This window comes from Taudactylus pleione, unplaced genomic scaffold (genome assembly GCF_031769625.1).
Source record: "Taudactylus pleione unplaced genomic scaffold, aTauple2 ptg000073l, whole genome shotgun sequence".
Classification (NCBI taxonomy): Eukaryota; Metazoa; Chordata; class Amphibia; order Anura; family Myobatrachidae; genus Taudactylus; species Taudactylus pleione.
Window position 1 is genome coordinate 2,371,444 of NW_028284475.1, and position 22,558 is coordinate 2,394,001.

The following is a 22,558-nucleotide window of genomic DNA, read 5'->3' on the forward strand; positions in this document are numbered from 1 at the left end:
ACCAGATTCTCCATCATCTCTGTGCAGAGCACGGGGCCTCCCTGTAGCACTGGCTGAGCCTTTCCATCCCAGGATAGGGAGTGTGACATCTACACCAGATTCTCCTTCATCTCTGTGCAGAGCACGGGGCCTCCATGTAGCACTGGCTGAGCCTTTCCATCCCAGGACAGGGAGTGTGGCCTCTACACCAGATTCTCCTTCATCTCTGTGCAGAGCACGGGCCTCCCTGTAGCACAGGCTGAGCCTTTCCATCCCAGGACAGGGAGTGTGACATCTACACCAGATTCTCCCTCTGTGCAGAGCACGGGGCCTGCCTGTAGCACTGGCTGAGCCTTTCCATCCCAGGACAGCGAGTGTGCCCGCTACACCAGATTCTCCTTCATCTCTGTGCAGAGCACGGGGCCTCCCTGTAGCACTGGCTGAGCCTCTCCATCCCAGGCCAGGACGGGCTAAGCCAGGTGTATACAGCTGTGATGAGATTACCCCTGTGGACACTTTGTGGCACCAGATAAAATAAGAATAATAAGTGTCTTTATGGTTTCCAAATGAACAAGATGTTAGTGTGTTTCAAAACTAACAATTGTCATTTTAATTTATCTTTGAATAAAATTATATATCTTATTATTCTCTGCTTTACTAATGCTACCGACTCTTCTGCCATTGGCATAAAGGAACAGGGTAATATAATGTAAAGTGCAAAAGCCATCAGCCATAGGCGAGAGAGAAATGCATATGTGACATCCCCCCAACCAATCAGATTACAGCCATCATTTATCTAGTGCAGGGCTGTAAGGAGGGCGGAGCGCCCTGGGGATGGCACCATTGCAGCCTCTGCATCTGGGCACCCTGCAGCAAATATCGGTGCTGCAGTGCCAGCCGGTGCATCTTTTATACTCTGGTTACGCACCCTTCAGCCTGTACAGCTGCTCGGAGCGTCCTTAGGACACTCCAGTGTGTGTGTGTGTGTGTGTGTTGCTCCGGTCATGGCTCTTTCACCCACTCCCCTAGGGCAGTGTTGGCTAACCTTGACACTCCAGCTGTTGTGGAACTATATATCCCAGCATGCCCTGCCACAGTTTTAGCATGCCCTAATAGCAAAACTGTAGCAGTGCATGCTGGGTTATGTAGTTCCATAACAGCTGGAGTGTCAAGGTTAGCCAACACTGCCCTAGGGCACAGCCTTAAGACGTTATGCGTTCAGGGGGCAGCAGCAGCTAGTCTGTAAAGTCATAGCTAGAATCCAATGTATTGGTATGGGCAATACTTCCACTTGCCTCTGTACTGTGTATATAATGTAAGGACCTTTTATTATGAAACTGAAGGGAACCGTTCCTGCACTGTAACAGTCTGATGCTAATATCCCATGTACATATCCAGGTGCCCCCTCCTGCCCCTGCTTCCCAGTGCTGCTGGTATATCTGGCACATGGCCTATGCTGTATACCAGCCTGCTCCATTCCGTGTCATCCCCTGACCACACAAGTGCCAGAGCTCCCTATGTATCTCCTGCCAGGCTGTGTTCCTGGCATTAATCATGATACTGGAGGGTAAAGGTCAGTAAAAGCCATTGCTAGCCATCTAATAGGTATCTGCGCTAGCCAGAAATTATATTTTACAATCCTAGATTCTAACCTTCACTTGATAGGTGTAGTATGAGTAGTCGACAGTCAGGATGTTGACATGGATATTAGTTTGATGACCAAAATGTTGACATACAGTTACATTGACATGGTTAAAATGTCTACACCCTCAGAATGTTGACACCAGAATGTCGACATGGTTTTTTTTTGTGCTTATTTTAACTTAACTAAAAATCAACCAGAAACGTTCACATTCTGATGTCATCTTGTTCAGTTGACATTCTAACCATGTGTATATATTGGTTGTCAGCATTCTGACTCTGTACAATCAGAACCTGTCGACCTTCTGAACATGGACTAGTTGACCAGACAGCCGCCTGCCTGTTCCCCTTTTCCTGGTACATTCCAATTAATAAAAGAAAGCCATTGCTCTGCAGGTGTACTGGAAGAAATTGGTCCCCTGGGAAAGAGCATGTGTTTTGGAGTAGGTGGCTAGCAGAGACATATGCTTGGCAGGCCATGTTTTCCTGTTGCAGCACTGTGATCTCACTTTTACCATAGTGTCTAAGGCCCAAAGTGATGTGATGAGGAGTAGAGGTGCGGAGGAGAATTGTACAGACAAAGGTGGCCTACCCCAAATGTGGTACCCTGATTTCTGCAGCACAGAGGAGGGGGGGTCTCAGAGCAGGCTAATGTGTATATATAGACCACATGCACAAACGCCTCTTTATTTGTTCAGAAGCAGTGATCAGTGACTCAATTCAAGGCCAGTCCTACAATGTGTGATGCCACCACTACGGATCCTTCTGCTCCATGTCCTAGCGCTCCTCCTCTTCACGTTGGCCTTCGGGGCTGCTCCTGTTGGCTTTATGAGAGCCAGACGGGCTAGTAGCTGAAGATCGAGGTGGGGTCTTCACAGCGGCCTCTAGTGCCGGGATGACTGCACTGCGTGGGCTCTTTTCCTGGGGTTCCTGTTTCTGATCAGAAACCTAAAAAATGAGAGAGGCAACGAAAGATATACATCTGTATTATTCAGGTGGGGAAGAGTTAAAGAGACTGAGGGGGATATTTATCAAAGCTGAGAGATAAAGTGCCAACAAGTCAGCTTCCGATTTACATTTTGAAGGCTGCGTTTAAAAAATGATAGCAGCTGATTGGTTGGTAATTTTTTTTTTTTACAATTTTCTCTCTCCCAGCTGTGATAAATACCCCCCCTAGTAATGAAAAGAAAACAATTGTTTAAATGAAAGCTTATAAGCCGACAATCTAATACAATATGCTTGGTATATTTTCTGTCTCTTAGGATGATCTGGAATTCCTGTAGAGACCTGGTGTAACGGGAATGTAACCCAGACTACAGCGTAGTGTTTGGAAGCATTAGATAGACATGGGTCTGATCAGGTAAATGGAATCAATGCAGCAAAATGTATGACGCATACTGGGGAACAAGGCTCATGTCTTAGGGGGTTGGGTACGGGATGCCAGTGGTCAGAATCCTGATGCCGGCATCTGGGCAGGGTTAGTATACAGACAGCTGTTGGTAGGTATCCTTGCCCGAGCTCTCCACAGCCTAACCCTCCCCCTAGTACCTAACCCTAAAGCTCCCCTAACCCCAATACTCACCATCGGGAAGCCGGCACCAGGATTCTGACAGGTGTGATTTAAACTACATCCTGTCTTAGGTTGTGGGCATAGAATGAACAAAGGAGCAGAGTGACACTTCTGTGACACCTCCCAATGGCCGGGATGTACTAAAGGAAAAATGCGGTAAAAATTCAGTTTTTGGGGGTTTTACCGCATTTCCATATGTACTAAGCCCCGGCCGCCCTTTTATCGGTGCAGAGGGAAACGCCAGAAAAACCTGGCGTTACCCTACAGAAGCCTATGGGCTTCTTACCACACCCGACACTTCGCTGCCCAGCACTGGACCCCACTGACCTGCTCTCCATGGTTGCCGGCCCGCGCTCCTGCTGGGTCCTCCTCCTCCTCCTAATCTTCTTCCGGGTACAGGGAGGAGGAGCCCGGGGCTTCCTGCACAGGTGACCAGCAGGAAGCTCCCGGGGCTCGGAGCAGGCGTGGTCCCACGGAGACCCCGTCACCCGGTGTCTGCTGCTTCGCAAAGGGCAACTCTTATCGCAAGAGCTGTCCTTTGCGATACTAATCGCATATGTTAGTACATATGCGATTAGCAAGGTTGCGATGACTGGCGGAATGGTCCTTAGTACATCCCGGCCATTACCCACCACAACATCCCAGCAATGCCTGTGACCGAGGCAGGATTTGCAAAACAAACGCCTAATATGTAGGAGTCCTTGTAAGCTGAATACATTTTATATACGCAGATCACCAATAAATGTGCTCATTGTCTTGATTTGGACATGCACAAGCCTTAGGAGCCACCTATAGCTCGTGCCTCACAGACGGCATAAAGGTGAAGTAGTCTTGGCAGAATGGCCGCTTAGTAAATACAATATTATATTTCTGTATTACCTGCCTCGATGGTTGTCCGAGTATATAAATAAACTAGGATTCATAAACTAAACAATAAGTTATAAATGACCTGTGTCTCAGGGGGGAGCCAGAACTGAACTGTAGACAGCTTTAGCCTGGGTGGTTACCCTCTAATGATGCTATGGAGGTTGATGTAATTTCCTATAAGAGGGGCACGTGGGGACATTTAGGCTGTTTTTTAATTATTGAAATAAATGTGTGAACTTTTGGATAAGTATAGAGAATGACCACACGATTCAAAATGGCACAAAACCAACATAAACGATCGCAGGGCTGGTTCCCATCTATAAATGCCAATTCACATATTTTATATGATTACGTGGGAGGTCATTCCACAGAGTTACCGCTGCCTGACAGAAGCCCTGTAACCGGGAATGGGAGCGGGTAATGCGTGCGGATGAGAGGCGCAGATCGGACGCAGAGTAGAGGAGGTGAGCTGGGAGATTACTAGTCAATGCGGGATATAATGTGGGCATGAATTACAGTTTGTACAGTGTGAGATATGGGCATATACTGGGTATGTTTCTCTGATACCTGTAACGGGATTTGGAGAGAGCTGGGATGTGTAGCGTAGGGATCATGGTGAATAACGTTACTGTGATCCGGACTGATGATATAACCAATAACGTTACAGGGGTGCATGTGACATATCGCAGCACTGCCTTATATGTCTCTGTCCCATCTGATTTATATTAGAAGTTACTGGCTGCATTTCTGAATACAATGACCTGTTTGCAGCAGTATATTTCTAGCAGAATATAAGACAGAGTTATTTCCACTTAGAGAATCGAGCGGGACGCACCGTGCCGGTGATATCCGGGCGCAGCCCATTGCAGGCGCTGATGAGGGGCCCACTGTCCTGGATCCAGTCTATGAGGCGCTTGGACGCATCTGCCGAGCGGGCCGATAAGCTTAGTTTAGCAGGGGGGATTTTCGTGGGCATATCCCAGGTTCCGATGAATGTTCCCCACGGACTGGCCTAGAAATAGTAAAACAGATGTTCATGTGAAAGTAAAGATGAATATAGTTTGCAAATGGTCCTGCACAACGTCTACTTTATTGCCTATAACGCGCCTACAAACTTAATAAATGAAATCGCTTTCTTGACTGCAACAGTGCCACCTGCAGGTTGTAGAGTGGTACTTCCAGCGTAATAAAGAGGTCCAGGTTACAACCAGTCTATAAATATGATATACATACACTGAAGTGCCAGAAGTCATCGGATAGCAGTATGTAAAGGTAATGGTAGGTGTCGTCACCGTACTGTGACATCTTAGAAATCCCCAGACCTGCACCAGTTGTAATCTGACATCCGTGAGTCAGTTTGAACACCGGCTAGGCTGCTCATAGCAAGGCGACATCAAATCTAATAGTTTGAATGGAATATGATAGTGAGTGCCCGACGGATGGGACATTCCATTTGCGTTGTGCGGACATTCAACATTCCTCGATCTACTGTGTCACGTGTGTACCGGGAATATCTCATGGAAGGCATTACCACCCACCGCGGACAGCGCAGTGGCCGACCACGTGTGCGTAATGATCGTGACCAGTGGCGTCTGGCCAGAATTATACGTGGTAGCAGACAACTGACACCGGCACAAATCACATCCGCAATGACTGCAGAAGGTACCAGACGCATATACAGCAGGTCAGTGCAGAGTTCCTTAGCTTCCGTGGAATATGGGCGCAGAAGACCCACCGGAGTGCCCGTTACCACTACAACACCGGTCACAGCGCCTCACCTGGGCTTGTGATGACGCTAATTGGACCCTGCAGGACTGGCAACATGTGGCATGCTCCGATGAGTAGGGTTCGGGTGTGGCACAGACCCCATAAGACCGCAGTGGTCAACAAGGCACTGTGCAGGCTGGTGGTGGTTCCATAATGGTGTGGGGTGTGTTCATGTGGCATGGGTTGGGCCCACTGGTCCGCCTGAACACGTCAGTGACTGGTAACCGCTACGTTGCATTGCTTGATGACCATTAACAGCCCTTCAGGGACTTCATGTACCCTCACAACGATGGAATATTCCAGCCGGATAATGCAAGGTGCCATCAGTCCCAAGTTGTTCAGAATTGGTTTGAGGAGCATTCTAGAGAGTTGCAATGAATGGTGTGGCCACACACAGGCCTACCACTATATATTTGCACCTGTAACCGCTGAGACCATGGTGATGTAACCACAAGGGTCAGCCTGTAATGTAACCCTGTCTTCCTATTCTTTTATCATCATTGGTTATGCCAAATATAGTGATGGTTTAAAAAAAATAAAAAAATTATATCTAGAAATAGAGAAAACCATCTCACCTTTGACCTCGGTACAGACGGAAGCAGATGCCCTCTCTCGTTAGCGATAAACTGCGTGAAGCCTTCGTGGGTGGAGGGCCACTGAAATACACACACAATGAATATGAGACGCACTCAGGACCCCTAAACAACAAAGAAGCCTCTTCTGTCCCAGTTTACCCCACTCTACCCCTCTATTCCCGATAAGCTAATTATTCATAAAGAAATATTGAAGTCAATGTATGTAAATGATTTTGTTTTTACGACATTCATTATAACACGCATATGATGTTCAGCGCCCCCTGCTGTTTATATGGTATAATACAGCCACAGTGACCCCTTCTGTCCGTTACTTGGGGACATGTCCTGTAATTTGGGCGGATACTGGACAGTGGACAGTCCTTTAATATACAGGATATCGGAGTCTCGTTACCTCTTTGTAGGGTTTGGGGATGTTCCAGTTCTGCAGCGTATTGGAGTTGAAAGAACTCTGATACTGTGAATGAGAAAGATACTGTGATGAGTAATGATGTCACCGTATGCACTAAGGACTGAGAGCCTGATGGTTTATGTACAGCTCCGAAGGTTCCTCTGTGCATGCGCAGAATCGCTTCTAGGCATGTGCAGTTCCTGTACTGCGAGATGGCTCGCGGTGCGCCCTCAGCCATTTTAGGACGGCGACAAGGATCTTTTTACAAAGTGGGGGGAGTTTGTAGGCGTACCGAGGCCAGGATATGCGTCTTCCAATGCAGATTTCCTAACCCCGACAGAGGAGTTTCTGCGGCCATTCTGAGTAAGCATAGAATTACTCAGATGGCCGATGGCTGCCCAATAGATCAGATGCTGCGTGTTCAGACACAGCACTCAGATCTGCAATGCCAGCGGTCTTCTGCCTTCAGACGCCTCCTGCGGCATTAGCTTTTTCTCAACGCTGCTTCGTCCAAAGATGCAGCAGCGACGTGAATAGTGCCCAGTACTGACTCAGGCCCTGAGATACAGTGGGGTGTAGGAATAATTTTTGGGGGGACTAATTGCACTTTTTATACAGCATGTGCGCCAACAATTCTTGTGTATCCATATGCAGATTTGGGTGGCTTTTTAGATTACGGCTCCTTATGCTTACAGAGGCAGAGCGAGGGAGGGCACGTGCCCTCCCTCACTGACCAGTGCCCCAATAATCATTACTGCCCGAGTGCCCCTGTAATCCTCCATAGTGATAACTGCCAATTGTCCCTATACTCCCCAATAGTGATAACTGCCTAGTGTCCCTATACTCCCCAATAGTGATAAATGATCAGTACCTCTTTACTCCCCCATAGCGATTACTGCCCAGTGCTCCTATACTCCCCCATAGTGATTACTGATCAGTGCCCCTATACTCCCCCATACTGATTACTGCCCAGTGCTCCTATACTCCCCATAGTGATAACTGATCAGTGTCCCTATACTGATAACTGCCCAGTGCTCCTATACTCCCCAATAGTGATAAATGATCAGTACCTCTTTACTCCCCCATAGCGATTACTGCCCAGTGCTCCTATACTCCCCCATAGTGATTACTGATCAGTGCCCCTATACTCTCCCATAGTGATTACTGCCCAGTGCTCCTATACTCCCCCATAGTGATTACTGATCAGTACCCCTTTACTCCCCCATAGCGATTACTGATCAGTGCCCCTGTGCTCCCCTATAGTGATTACTGATCAGTGCCCCTGTACTCCCCCATAGTGATTATTGATCAGTGCCCCTATCCTCCCCCATAGTGATTACTGACCAGTGCACTTATACTCCCCCATACTGATAACTGCCCAGTGCTCCTATACTCCCCCATAGTGATAACTGATCAGTGCCCCTATACTGATAACTGCCCAGTGCTCCTATACTCCCCCATAGTGATTACTGCCCAGTGCTCCTATACTCCCCCATAGTGATTACTGCCCAGTGCTCCTATACTCCCCCATAGTGATTACTGCCCAGTGCTCCTATACTCCCCCATAGTGATTACTGCCCAGTGCTCCTATACTCCCCCATAGTGATTACTGATCAGTGCCCCTTTACTCCCCCATAGCGATTACTGATCAGTGCTCCTACACTCCCCCATAGTGATAACTGCCCAGTGCCCCTGTACTCCCCCATAGTGATTACTGATCAGTGCCCCTGTACTCCCCCATAGTGATTACTGATCAGTGCTCCTATACTATCCCATACTGATTACTGACCAGTGCCCCTATACTATCCCATAGTGATTAATGACCAGTGCCCCTATACTATCCCATACTGATTACTGACCAGTGCCCCTATACTATCCCATACTGATTACTGATCAGTGCCCCTATAATAACCCATAGTGATTAATGACCAGTGCCCCTATACTAACCCATACTGATTACTGACCAGTGCCACTATACTATCCCATAGTAATTACTGACCAGTGCCCCTATACTATCCCATAGTGATTACTGACCAGTGCCCCTATACTATCCCATAGTGATTACTGACCAGTGCCCCTATACTAACCCATAGTAATTACTGACCGGTGCCACTATACTATCCCATAGTAATTACTGACCAGTGCCCCTATACTATCCCATAGTGATTACTGACCAGTGCCCCTATACTATCCCATAGTGATTACTGACCAGTGCCCCTATACTATCCCATAGTGATTACTGACCAGTGCCCCTATACTCCCTCCCAGGCTGCCTTCTGCCCCTGTACCTGGTTGGCACTATAGTGAGCGGCCATGTTGCTGCTCCCTCCTCTCCTTTGTCTACACTACCGTCTCTTAGCAACTGTCACCAAAATTGGAGGAGCCACCGGCTTAACCCGAGATCAGCCACTGATTGGCCACGAGACTACACGTGACGGCGGATAACATGGCGCCGCCCGGTACCACGTGGTGCCCATCACAGAGACGAGCGTCCTCTTGCAGCTCCCCGGGTGTGGAACTACAAGTTCCAGCAGCCACTAGCTTCAGGTGACAACTGCAGAATCCGGAGTTACTAGCAGAGACTGGATACGGCGTCTCCCGCCTATAACTCCGCCTCCTTTCCCCCCAGGCCAATCACAGTGCGTCATGTTACTCGGCAGGGCGGAAGCCGCAGAGACGTCTGTACGTCCCGCCCCTTCCGCCCTCTCTCACCCTCCGCAAGATGGCAGCTCCGGCGGTCTCTGGTCCTGCGGCCACTCTGCACGGGCCTGTGGTGAAGGTGCACCCCGTGGTCCTGGCCTCTATCGTGGACAGCTATGAGCGGAGGAACGAGGGCGCCGCCCGGGTGATAGGGACCCTGCTGGGTGAGGAGCCGCCTGGTGTCCTGTACTGTGTATGTGTGCGGAGCCCCAGTGTGCTGACTCTGCTGTATTGTGTGCGTGTATATATATATATATATTTACCGTATCATCCCTATTACACCGGGCACTCACGCATTACACAGGTATAAGTCACTCAGCCACAAACCCTGTGTAATTCATCAGTGTCCCGGTTGGGAGTGATACTATGCAGACCCCCAACATTATCCCTTCCCCTGGGTACATACACCGTGCTCTGCTCCTGGACTTCCCGCCTAATGTATGATTGCAGCCACCTGTGGTGACCCCTGGCTCATCAGTCATAGTGCTACACAGGTGGCTGCAATCATACGTGAGGTGGGGAGCCCAGGAGCAGAGCACTGTGTACCTGATGGAAGGGGTCATGTTGGATGAAAGGTAGTATGGTAAGTCTATGTATATGGTTATTATGGAGGGCACTCTCCTCCATTATAAGTTGAGATAAGACTTTAATTTTGTTTTAAATCTTCACCACCACCCAGCGTATATACCTAGCAGGGCCGTAGCTAGGGTAGTGCGGCCGGTGCCATCGCACAGGGTACCACAGGTCAGGGGGCGCTGTTTGGGCATGTGAAATTTCTATTATCATTCTTGCTTGTAGCTTCCTCTTATATCATCCCCAGCATCTCCTGGCCTCCCCTATCTCTTCCCTGGCCCTTCCCCATCAGGTACACTATATTATGTCCCTATTTATCCCCAGCATCTCCTGGCCTCCCCTATCTCCTCCCTGGCCCTTCCCCATCAGGTGCACTATATTATGTCCCTATTTATCCCCGGCATCTCCTGGCCTCCCCTATCTCTTCCCTGGCCCTTCCCCATCAGGTGCACTATATTATGTCCCTATTTATCCCCGGCATCTCCTGGCCTCCCCTATCTCTTCCCTGGCCCTTCCCCATCAGGTGCACTATATTATGTCCCTATTTATCCCCAGCATCTCCTGGCCTCCCCTGTCTCCTCCCTGGCCCTTCCCCATCAGGTGCACTATATTATGTCCCTATTTATCCCCAGCATCTTCTGGCCTCCCCTGTCTCCTCCCTGGCCCTTCCCCATCAGGTGCACTATATTATGTCCCTATTTATCCCCGGCATCTCCTGGCCTCTCCTATCTCTTCCCTGGCCCTTCCCCATCAGGTGCACTATATTATGTCTCTATTTATCCCCAGCATCTCCTGGCCTCCCCTATCTCTTCCCTGGCCCTTCCCCATCAGGTGCACTATATTATGTCCCTATTTATCCCCAGCATCTCCTGGCCTCCCCTATCTCCTCCCTGGCCCTTCCCCATCAGGTGCACTATATTATGTCCCTATTTATCCCCAGCATCTCCTGGCCTCCCCTATCTCCTCCCTGGCCCTTCCCCATCAGGTGCACTATATTATGTCCCTATTTATCCCCAGCATCTCCTGGCCTCCCCTATCTCTTCCCTGGCCCTTCCCCATCAGGTGCACTATATTATGTCCCTATTTATCCCCAACATCTCCTGGCCTCCCCTATCTCTTCCCTGGCCCTTCCCCATGAGGCCATGGCCTTTTTTTTGGGTGCATTATGTCCCTTTGAAAAATGAGGGGGGGGCCAATGCTCTTTCTTGCACATGGCACCTAAAAGTCTAGTTACGGCTCTGAGTCCTAGTATGAAGTCTTGACAACCATCAAAGAAATACTGGACTTTTGCCAGGAAGGTACAGTACTTTTTCTCATTAGCATAATGACCATGGAGATACTACTCATGCTGTCATGAAAGCATGAAAATGTAAAAAAAAACAAGATTCAAGTTTTTTTTCAACTTACAATGTGGAGAGTGACCTCTTTAATAAAGACGTGTTTATTCCACTTGGGGAAACAATGAGGTGTCATGAGGCGGCACCCGGCTGTTGTTTACAGGAAGAGAACTAGAGCAAATGGGAGATATATATATATTATATTTTCTATCCCTGCGCTAGAATAGGGATTTACAATTATAACAATATAGTGTTACCAACTTGGCTGCACCTCCAGACAGATCCCCCTGTGAAGAATGGATCCCAAAAATTCAATATATGCAAAAAAAAGTCCAGGAGGCGCCACAGATGAAAATATTGAGAATTTTAATCCTTAAAGCGTCCAATACTGGTGGTACTTTTATATGTAATGGATCCCCACACTTTGGAATTCTCCCTTTGGGGTAGTGGAATGGAGGGTATGGTATCTTCAATTGGTAGATGGTAGGTATTTATACAGTCAGGTCCAATGAGACCCTTGCACCAGAAGCACCCAGAGAATAGTACAACAGCTTTTAGTGTACATTTTTGCAAATTTATTTTGCTTAAAATGTAAGACAATGACATATACATTGGTTGTTGGCAGACCAATATGGCGGTAATTTTATATGGAACCACCGTATTGGTCTGCCAAGAACCTTTACCCCAATAATAGGGCTAGACAAAGTATTATTGTTGCCAATATACCATTGGTGGTGTTCTATTATTAATTGAAGTAAGCTTTTTATGTAAATGTCATTGTCTTTTACGGTTTAAGCAAAATACATTTGCAAAAAAAAAAAACTGTGCACACACACGTAAGTATTTTTTGAACGATTTAACTATAACGACGTCGTTATCGTTCAATCGTTGAAAAAATAGTTCAGTTTCTGAGTTATAACGTTGAAAGATTATCGTTCATGTGCGTTCCGGTTTGTAGTTCATTCTGACTGACCAACTGAACGATTTTCATTAAGGGAAGTTACAAAAATTGTTTGTAGTTCAAAAAAATCGTTCATTACACTTTAAAAAATCTGACAATCTGACGTAAAATCGTTGGTAACAGAATAGTTTGTGTGTGTATGTAGCTTTAGAAATCATATGTACATAAGTATTCACGGCCTTTGCCATGAAGCTCAAAATTTAGGTCAGGTGCATCCTGTTTCCACTGATCATCCTTGAGATTTTCCTACAGCTTAGTTGGAGTCCACCAGTGGTAAATTCAGTTGATTGGACATGATTTTCAAAGGCATACACCTGTCTATATAAGGTCCCACAATTGACAGTGAATGTCAGAGCACAAACCAAGCATGAAGTCCAAGCAATTGTCTGTAGACCTCCGACACAGGATTATCTCGAGGCCCAAATCTGGGGAAGGGTACAGAAAAATATCTGCTGCTTTGAAGGTCCCAATGAGCACAGTGGCCTCCATAATCCGTAAATGGAAGAAGTTCGGAACCACCAGGACTCTCCCTAGAGTTGCCCGGCCGTCTAATCTGAGCGAAAGGGGGGAGAAGGACCCTAGTCAGAGAGGTGACCAAGAACCCGATGGTCACTCTGTCAGAGCTACAGCTTTCCTCTGTGGAGAGAGGAGAACCTTCCAGAAGGACAACCATCTCTGCAGCAAATCAGGCCTGTATATTAGAGTGGCCACATGGCAGCCTACCTGGAGTTTGCCAAAATGCACCTGAAGGACACTCTCGTCTGATGAGACAAAGATTGAACTCTTTGGCGTGAATGCAAGGTGTTTGGAGCAAACCAGGCACCGCTCATTACCAGGTCAATACCATCCTTACAGTGAAGCATGGTGGTGGCAGCATCTTGCTGTGGGTATGTTTTTCAGCGGCAGGAACTGGGAGACTAGTCAGGATAGATTGAAAGATGAATGCAGCAATGTTCAGACACATCCTGGATGAAAACCTGCTCCAGAGCGCTCTTGACCTCCGATTGGGACGACTGTTCATCTTTCAGCAGGAAAACGACCCTAAGCACGCAGCCAAGATATCAAAGGAGTGGCTTCAGGACAACTCTGTGAATGTGCTTGAGTGGCCCAGCCAGAGCCCAGACTTAAATCCAATTAAACAATTCTCTGGTGAGATCTGTAAATATGTCTGCGTCTCTCATCCCCACGCATTACTTGCTCCCACTCACGGTTACAGGACTTTCTTCGTGCTGCACCCACTCTATGGAATACCTTACCATGCACAATAAGACTTTCCTCTAGTCTCCAATCCTTCAAGCGTTCCCTGAAAACTCACCTCTTCAGGCAAGCTTATCAGATTCCAGAGCCGCCCACATAACCTTCATAGTTTCCGTATCTAATTACATCCCCTTTCACAGTCCACACATATCCTCACACATTCTTTCACATCCACCTGATATTTCTTCAACATTCCTGTGTGACCCCAAACAGCCCACCAAGAAATGTAAAAAATATACAGAATATCTGCGCTAATAAAATATATTTCCAAGAGAATTGATATATGCAAATCACCACTAAAACAATATTTATAATATAAAGTTTTTACTGTAGTTAATCCAATATGACCGGTCAATAGATAAACAGCAAAAATATTCACATACAATTCACATACAATTGGCTATTCCAATAAATAAAGAAACTAGATATTTATTTAAATCAATTGAATTATTATACTAATAAAATAATAATGAGATGATAATATTAAAGAATCGCTGGAGGATGTGGATCTAAAAAATGAAAAACGTGTCCACTTCTGTGCCTTGAGGTCTTTAATCTCACCAGGAATGATTGAAGTAGTTACTATGTAGTAATAAGCTGCATGTAGCCAATCATCCTGGCGGACAATGTCACATGTATTAACTTACTGATCACTCCAACCTCATCATCTTACACCCTTCTGCCCTCTCTGGTCGGCCAATGACCGCTGCCTGACCTCCCCTCTGGTTACCACATCTCACTCCAGATTCCAAGTTTTCTCCCATGCTGCCCACCACCATTGCAACGTTCTCCCTTGTTCCATCAGACCATCTTGCAGCCAGCCACTACGTAGTCTACCTCTCCCTCCAATTCTCTCACCTCTGCTCCTGCCCTACACTCCCCATACACTGACTCACTCCTTATGTCTTCTGTTTGTTGCCCCCCCCCCCCCCCTTCCATTTACACTGTATGCTCCAGGAGCAGGGCCTTCCTCTGTCCTGTTCTCATTGCCTACATCCCCTCCAGCATGACCCCCTCCCCCCATCAGGTACACAATGCTCTGCTCCTGGACTTCCCACCTCATGTATGATTGCCGCCACCTATGGTGACGCCTGTCTCATCAGTTACCTAGTGCTACACAGGTGTCTGCGATCATATATGAGGTGGGAAGTCCAGGAGCAGAGCATTGTGTACCTGATGGAATGGGTCATGTTGGAAGTTTGGTACTTCTCTTGTGCACCAGCTAAACTCTGCACCTCCTCCTCGGACTTTCTGCCCCTGGACTCAACTCCTATGACCTAAACCTGTTTTATGCGCCCATGCCAATAGCTACAGGTTTCATCTTACGCTCTTTCCATTGCGTCCCTTGCAACAGTGCAGTGATTCTCAACCTCTGTCCTCAAGGCACACGAACAGTCCTGGTTTTAGTGATACCCATGCTTGAGCACAGATGGTTAAATCAAAATAACTGAGGTACTAATTAAGTCACCTGTGCTCAAGTATGGCTATCCTTAAAACCTAGACAGGTAGTGTGCCTTAAGGATCGTGGTTGTTGACTCGTGCATCAGTGGCTGATGTCAGACCTCATTTGGTTTTTCCTTCTATGCAGGTGTTGGCTCATTAGCTGATACACTGCAGACAGCCTGGAGCGTGGCACGGTGACAGGAGCGGGTAATGGGCGCTATGTTCTGCTAATAGAGGTGTACAAGCAATGGGTGGTTGGAGGTACAGCCTGTGCGTTGAGGCTGTAGCATTTTATAATGATACAAAACCAGAGAGCTGATAGATATGCCCCCACACCTGTCTTTGGGGGTCACAATGTTACAATACCGGATTATTTATTTGCCCTTTAGCCATCCAGCACATGGCGAGTGACTGAGGCGGATTTATGACTCGCTTCGTTTTCTCCTCTGTTGCAGGGACGGTGGACAAACACTCGGTAGACGTGACCAACTGCTTCTCTGTCCCCCACAATGAGTCTGAGGACGAGGTAATCACTCTTCTACATACCCCTGGTACACCCACCTAAACATCCAGAGCTAATGCACATGAACGCGCATCAAACTGGGATTTTTGTCCTTGTAAACGGATCAACCCGGGCCCAGGGATCCGACCCGGCTGACGTGCAGGGTTGAGCACGGGTAATTCCTGTGTAAACGGCGCGACCCAGGCCACGATGATCCGTGTCTTGCCGCATGCCGCCCGATTGGCTGGCTTCAGTGGCGATTGGAGATTACATCATCTCCAAGTGTCCACTGCTGGGCCAGAACGGAGCAGAGAGCCCCACCCACCCTCCGTGCCTCCGGACCGCTTCGGAGTAAGGCAAGGGGGTTGCGGAGGGGGAGGGAGGGCAAAAAGCGCTGCTCGCCTGCATCAGAGAGCCAGGTCAGTGCTGACCCGGCTCCGGTGTGAACGGTGCTGCCCAGGTCGGCGCTACAGTGTAAAAGGGGAAATGTGCTCCAAAGCCTTGGGTATGATCCGGGACTTTGGTGTAAAAGGGGTAACCGCCTCCTCCCAGGGGTCCCTGGTTATATGTAATCCCAGCATCACAGGAACCCTCAGGCCTTGAGAGTTAGATACAACAATGTATCTAATTCTCAGTCTTGACCCCCCCCCCCCCCCCACCTTATTCACTGCATGTTTTTAAATATATGTTTGAATGCACAGGTGGCCGTGGACATGGAATTTGCCAAGAACATGTACGAGCTGCACAAGAAGGTGACATCAACAGAGCAGATCTTGGGCTGGTGAGATAGGCGTTCCGTCACAGCAGTATAATATATATATAATACACGACTGATAAGGATTGCATTACTCGGACACAATACTTTTCACATGGACACAATTGTCACTGTACTTGTATTTCACACATAATTGTCCTTATATTGGAGAAACACGGGTGTGCGTTATGCTCCGTTTTATATACAGTGTCCTGTACGAGACCGGTTACTTCCTTATTGCAGGTACGCCACAGGAAATGACATCACAGAGCACTCTGTACTGATACATGAGTATTACAGCCGGGAAGCCACCAATCCTATTCACATGACCGTGGACACCAGTCTGCAAGGGAACCGTATGAATATAAAAGCGTACATCAGGTAAGCGCCAGTCCTGGGGCGTTGTCTTCTGCATAACATTGCTCTGTCCATTTACCCCCTGACAGGTGCATAGTAGAGATGTGCAGGCTCGGATAGGTTCGAGTTTGCACGCCGAGTTCGGATTTTTCCCTCCAAAAAAACGGAACTCAGAAAGAGGAAAAACGTCATCTTTCATGGACAAACATAATCATTCCTGGAAACTCGGCGTGCAAACTCGAACCTATCCGAGCCTGCACATCCCTAGTACATAGTGACATATTCTGCAGATTATTACATTACTGACCTCTAGTGGTCTGCAGAACATTGCTCTGTCCATTTACCCCCTGACAGGTGCATAGTGACATATTTTGCAGAATATTACATTATTGACCTCTCTAGTGATCTGCAGAACATTGCTCTCCTCTCATGACAGATACATAGTGAAATATTCTGCAGATTACATTACTGACCTCTCTAGTGATCTGCAGAACATTGCTTTGTCCCCCTACCCTGACAGGTACAGTGATATATTCTGCAGATTATTACATTACTGACCTCTCTAGTGATTTACCACTTGGCATCCAGATGTGCAGTTTATTGGAGAGTTTGTTCCTTACGAGACCTTAGTCTGCTCCCTTACTTGCATTGGAGTTTGTAATGTAAAGTTGGTGCCTATTACTGTGCATTGTTTTGGCTACCTGTCTGTTCACCAATTTGGGGGATGTTTGTCTTGCAGCACCCCAATGGGCATTCCTGGGAAAACCATGGGTGTGATGTTCACCCCACTCACCGTGCAGTACATTTACTATGACACTGAGCGAATTGGAGGTAAGTGGGGGGCAGCAGGGACTGCCACAGTACCCCTATACTCCCCCATAGCAATTACTGCCACAGTGCCCCTATACTCCCCCATAGTAATTACTGCCGAGTGCCCCTGTACTCCCCCATAGTAATTACTGCCGAGTGCCCCTGTACTCCCCCATAGCAATTACTGCCCAGTGCCCCTGTACTCCCCCATAGCAAGTACTCCCCCATAGCAATTACTGCCCAGTGCCCCTGTACTCCCCCATAGCAATTACTGCCACAGTGCCCCTGTACTCCCCATAGCAATTATTGCTACAGTGCCCCTGTACTCCCCATAGCAACTACTGCCCAGTGCTCCTATACTCCCCCATAGCAATTACTGCCACAGTGCCCCTATACTCCTCCATAGCAATTACTGCCACAGTGCCCCTGTTACTCCCCATAACAATTACTGCCACAGTGCCCCTGTACTCCCCCATAGCAATTACTGCCACAGTGCCCCTGTACTCCCCCATAACAATTACTGCCACAGTGCCCCTGTACTCCCCCATAGCAATTACTGCCACAGTGCCCCTGTACTCCCCCATAGCAATTATTGCCACAGTGCCCCTGTACTCCCCCATAGCAATTATTGCCACAGTGCCCCTGTACTCCCCCATAGCAATTATTGCCACAGTGCCCCTGTACTCCCCCATAGCAATTACTGCCACAGTGCCCCTGTACTCCCCCATTGTGATTACTGCCACAGTGCCCCTGTACTCCCCAGTAGTGACTACTGCCCAGTAGTCCTATACGCCGGACGTGCGCCTGCCTATTGAGAAAGTGCTAGCGAAACGCGTATCAGATGTTTAGCTGCGCCAGTCTGCTATATCCGTGCTAATATTGTGTGTGTAATATGTTAGGTGAACAGTAGTAATACAGCGTCCTACCATTGGATACCGCGGCTGACACAGGCAGAGTTGTGTGTTGCAGGACACTACAGAGTTTGTGTAGGCAAAACATACAGGCCTCCTGCCGCCATTAACCATGCTGACAGCCCCGCACCCATGTATTAAAGAGGGAGGATACAGCAGTTACAGGCACCAATGTATTAAAGAGGGAGGATACAGCAGTTACAGGCACCAATGTATTAAAGAGGAAGGATACAGCAGTTACAGGCACCCATGTATTAAAGAGGGAGGATATAGCAGTTACAGGCACCAATGTATTAAAGAGGGAGGATACAGCAGTTACAAGCACCAATGTATTAAAGAGGGAGGATACAGCAGTTACAGGCACCCATGTATTAAAGAGGGAGGATACAGCAGTTACAGGCATCCATGTATTAGGGGGAGGATACAGCAGTTACAGGCATCCATGTATTAAAGAGGGAGGATACAGCAGTTACAGGCACCCATGTATTAAAGAGGGAGGATACAGCAGTTACAGGCACCCATGTATTAAAGAGGGAGGATACAGCAGTTACAGGCACCCATGTATTAAAGAGGGAGGATACAGCAGTTACAGGCACCCATGTATTAAAGAGGGAGGATACAGCAGTTACAGGCACCCATGTATTAGGGGGAGGATACAGCAGTTACAGGCATCCATGTATTAAAGAGGGAGGATACAGCAGTTACAGGCACCCATGTATTAGGGGGAGGATACAGCAGTTACAGGCACCCATGTATTAAAGAGGGAGGATACAGCAGTTACAGGCACCCATGTATTAGGGTGAGGATACAGCAGTTACATGCACCATTGATCAGTTCAAGTTCTGAATAGCTTGCTATTCAGGAGACGCATATATATATGTGGTATTATAATAGATTTGCCGAGTGCCGCCATTGAGTGTATGCGGTGTACATATGTCCGCAATATACAATAGATCTGGTCTGTATGATTAGTAATACAGAGCCCATTGAAGATTATAAGTGAGATTATAGATCTACAGACCTATATGTTAATGGTCAGGTGATTCATATAGATATGCAGGGATAATATAGACTTATTTATAATTCAATGGTGATATATTAATGGTATGGAACGGTAACAGCCTCAGTAACTCCACATGTATAGCTTGGCTAGTTGGATTAATAGAGAATATAGCAAGATCTATAATATGGAGACTTTTTTTATTATATTATCTGATACATCAATGTATTAAGGTACCTATGGAAAATAGGACACACATGTCAAAATAATAATATACTACTGATTCTATAACCTATACCCAAAGTATACCTACCTTATATATGGTTACGTGGAGTAGGAAAATATGGGATTGTGAAGAATATATGCACCATTCATTCACATGTAACACTATTCAGTGTGATAAATAGACATTGGTGGCTGAGAACAATTGAGTATTGTATCCCTTTTTATTTTCTTAATTTGCTGTTTTAACATACGACTTTGGTGGCTATTAAAAATTTGTAATAAAAGTTATGTTTTAGTTATAACTAATGAGACATTGTGCACTCGTATTGGGATTCTGTTTATTTTTTTATTTTTTTTAAATCTTTTATTTTAAAGACACTACATAACAATAAAAGATTCAGCAAATAGCAAATTTCAAAAAGTGGGAGACAAAAATGTAATAAGAGATAACACTCAGAGGATCCCACCAATCTTACTTTCAAATATAGCAATAATATGTAGTAGTTTTTACATTATCTTACAGGACAACAGGTAAACAGATAATTGAACAATGGATCAAATATTCTTGTTATAACAAAATTAAATAATAATAATAATAATTAATATCCTGAAACAGGTCAGCGAAGCGGGGAACATGGAAGACGGCGAGATACCTTAGTAGGGTTGAACACTGTTTGCCACCTAGTGGCTGCTGTATGTACTGCAAACCACTATAACAGAAAACTGATATCTTAATACACAACAGACTGTAGGGTTGCTGAGTCACTGTACATGTATTTTGCATTACGGTTTTATTGCTCGTTATGCAAAAAAACTACTGACGACCCCCAACTCCCATTGTTTTCCCCTTCCCTCCCTCCCTCTTCAGTTGACCTAATTACGAAAACCTGCTTCAACCCCAACCGCTCCATCGGTTTGACCAGTGACCTTCAGCAAGTGGGGTCTGCTGCCAACTCGATGCTGGATTCCCTAAACACCGTGCTGCAGTACTCTGAGGATGTGCTGGTGAGTGTTTCACCCACTAACCACCAGTTCCTCCATTACCCGTATCGTTTAGGACAGTCATCAATTTTGTTTTTTGGACTTTAATGTTATAACGGGCATTTGATATTTTGTCTTTTGATTCTATTAAATAAAGACTATTGTAACAGATTAGTGGGGGCGGGAGATATAGAATGTTTGCTGGGATAGGCTTTAGAAGTTATTCCGCATTACGGCGACACTTCTCTAACACATATATTGTCTTCCCATGACCAGTCATAAGCCCTCAGCTCATTAAGTAGTTACTGACCACGCCAGGCGGATATGGTACTCCTATGCAGTATAGCAGTGCACACACGTTCTGTGCACTAGTGAGCAGCTGGTGTTTGCGCGCCTGGTGGATTTATCTCTGTGCTCTGTGGAAAGTAGCACGGTTACAAGCGAGATTTTGACAGTACAGTCCTAATAATGCACAGAGGGGTGGAAAAAGCCAGATCCCAATTAATAACTGGACGCAGTTTCCTGACCTCACAAGCCGGCCAGCCTACGTAAGCTGAGACTCGCTCAGCTGGCTGGCGCTGTCCACCGTTGCAACCGATGGACGGGATGGTTATCCAGTCGCAGCGCTGGGATCGCAAATGCTGGAGGGGGTGTCGGATACCACCTGCTGCATGTGCATTTTTGCAAGGATGGAATTGCAACGCTTTGCATTTCTGTCCTGTGCTGGATCAGCCCCTATAGCCTATGCCCGATATATAGACTGAGTATAAATGCCACTCGCCACCATATTTGCACGTACTTTAATATCAGGTCCTGCAGTAGCCATTACCGTTAACTGTTAATAATTCAGTGTAACCTATTTTCTTTACCGATTTTCACATGGTTATTCTGCTTTCCAGTCCGGCAAAGTCTCTGCAGACAACACCGTGGGGCGTTTCCTAATGGATCTAGTAAACAAAGTTCCCAAGATAGACCCAGAAGACTTTGAGGCCATGCTGAATAGTAACATTAATGTAAGTATCTCTCCCCAGGTTAGACTTTGCTGTTATCATTTTTGGGGATTATTTACTAACGTGATGCGAGTGTGTGGTGTGAAAGCTACTCATGGCTACACAATATCTGGGTCTCTCCAACACTTTTTAATAACTTGAGCACATGTGCGTGATATACAGTGATAAGTTAATCAATAGTCACCATCTGTGATCTCTTCCCCCTCTCCAGGATCTGCTGATGGTCACCTACCTGGCCAACCTGACCCAGGCTCAGATAGCGCTCAACGAGAAATTGCTCAACCTGTGATGGCCGCACATTGGTTTCCCCCGCCATGCAGCTTGGCGACACCATGGACCGAACATTACGAGTTTGTTTAAATCGCACGTTGACCACCAGCTGCCGCGTGACCGGGCTTTTATGGCGGCAGAAAGTTACAATTCCATGTTAAACATGTATGATTGTGATTTTGGATGCAAATATGATGATTCTGTATCTTAAGGACTTCGCTGTAGCAGTTCCCTTTGAGAAATAAAATCTGGAGTGTCACCGAACATGTCTGTGTTGTGTTAATGCTATCGGCTTGCAGGTGTAGGAGATGCCATTCTTTCTTTCTTTTAGTGCTGTCTGACTGTGCGTCAGCTTTCTGTTTATTATATTGATACCAATGACAAACTTCTCTCCATTTAAGCAGTCAGCTGGCTGAGTGGTGTTCATAGACCTCCGTACCTCCTAATTTTGACTAAAGCAATGTGGTTTTTCCGGCAGATAATTTTCCCAACTCCATGCGTGCAGACCGTCTGGCATTTCAGCGCAGTAGCGAGCAACATATTACTCATACTAAGCAGAATAAGTGACTGTAATGTATATCCCCAAGTGCTTTTTCTTTTTTTTACTTTGCCAATTAAAACGATGGGACAGTAAACGCTTATCGCTACAATGAGCGCTG

The 22,558-nt window shown here is 46.8% G+C and overlaps 2 protein-coding genes across 2 annotated transcripts; one reads left to right on the top strand and one right to left on the bottom strand.

Moving 5' to 3' along the window:
* Nucleotides 1–1,292: 1,292 nt before the first annotated feature.
* Nucleotides 1,293–9,293, bottom strand: CFAP126 (cilia and flagella associated protein 126). Its single transcript, XM_088467578.1, has 5 exons — nt 9,097–9,293; nt 6,812–6,874; nt 6,400–6,480; nt 4,893–5,069; nt 1,293–2,568 (listed from the first exon to the last, which is right to left on the bottom strand). The coding sequence occupies exons 1-5, from the start codon at nt 9,121–9,123 to the stop codon at nt 2,398–2,400; spliced, it is 519 nt and encodes a 172-aa protein (XP_088323704.1). The 5' UTR covers nt 9,124–9,293; the 3' UTR covers nt 1,293–2,397.
* Nucleotides 9,294–9,480: 187 nt separating this feature from the next.
* EIF3F (eukaryotic translation initiation factor 3 subunit F) lies at nt 9,481–22,163 on the top strand. Its single transcript, XM_088467576.1, has 8 exons — nt 9,481–9,672; nt 15,535–15,605; nt 16,283–16,362; nt 16,579–16,716; nt 17,432–17,523; nt 20,507–20,643; nt 21,519–21,632; nt 21,841–22,163. The coding sequence occupies exons 1-8, from the start codon at nt 9,531–9,533 to the stop codon at nt 21,916–21,918; spliced, it is 852 nt and encodes a 283-aa protein (XP_088323702.1). The 5' UTR covers nt 9,481–9,530; the 3' UTR covers nt 21,919–22,163.
* The last annotated feature ends 395 nt before the right edge of the window (nt 22,164–22,558 follow it).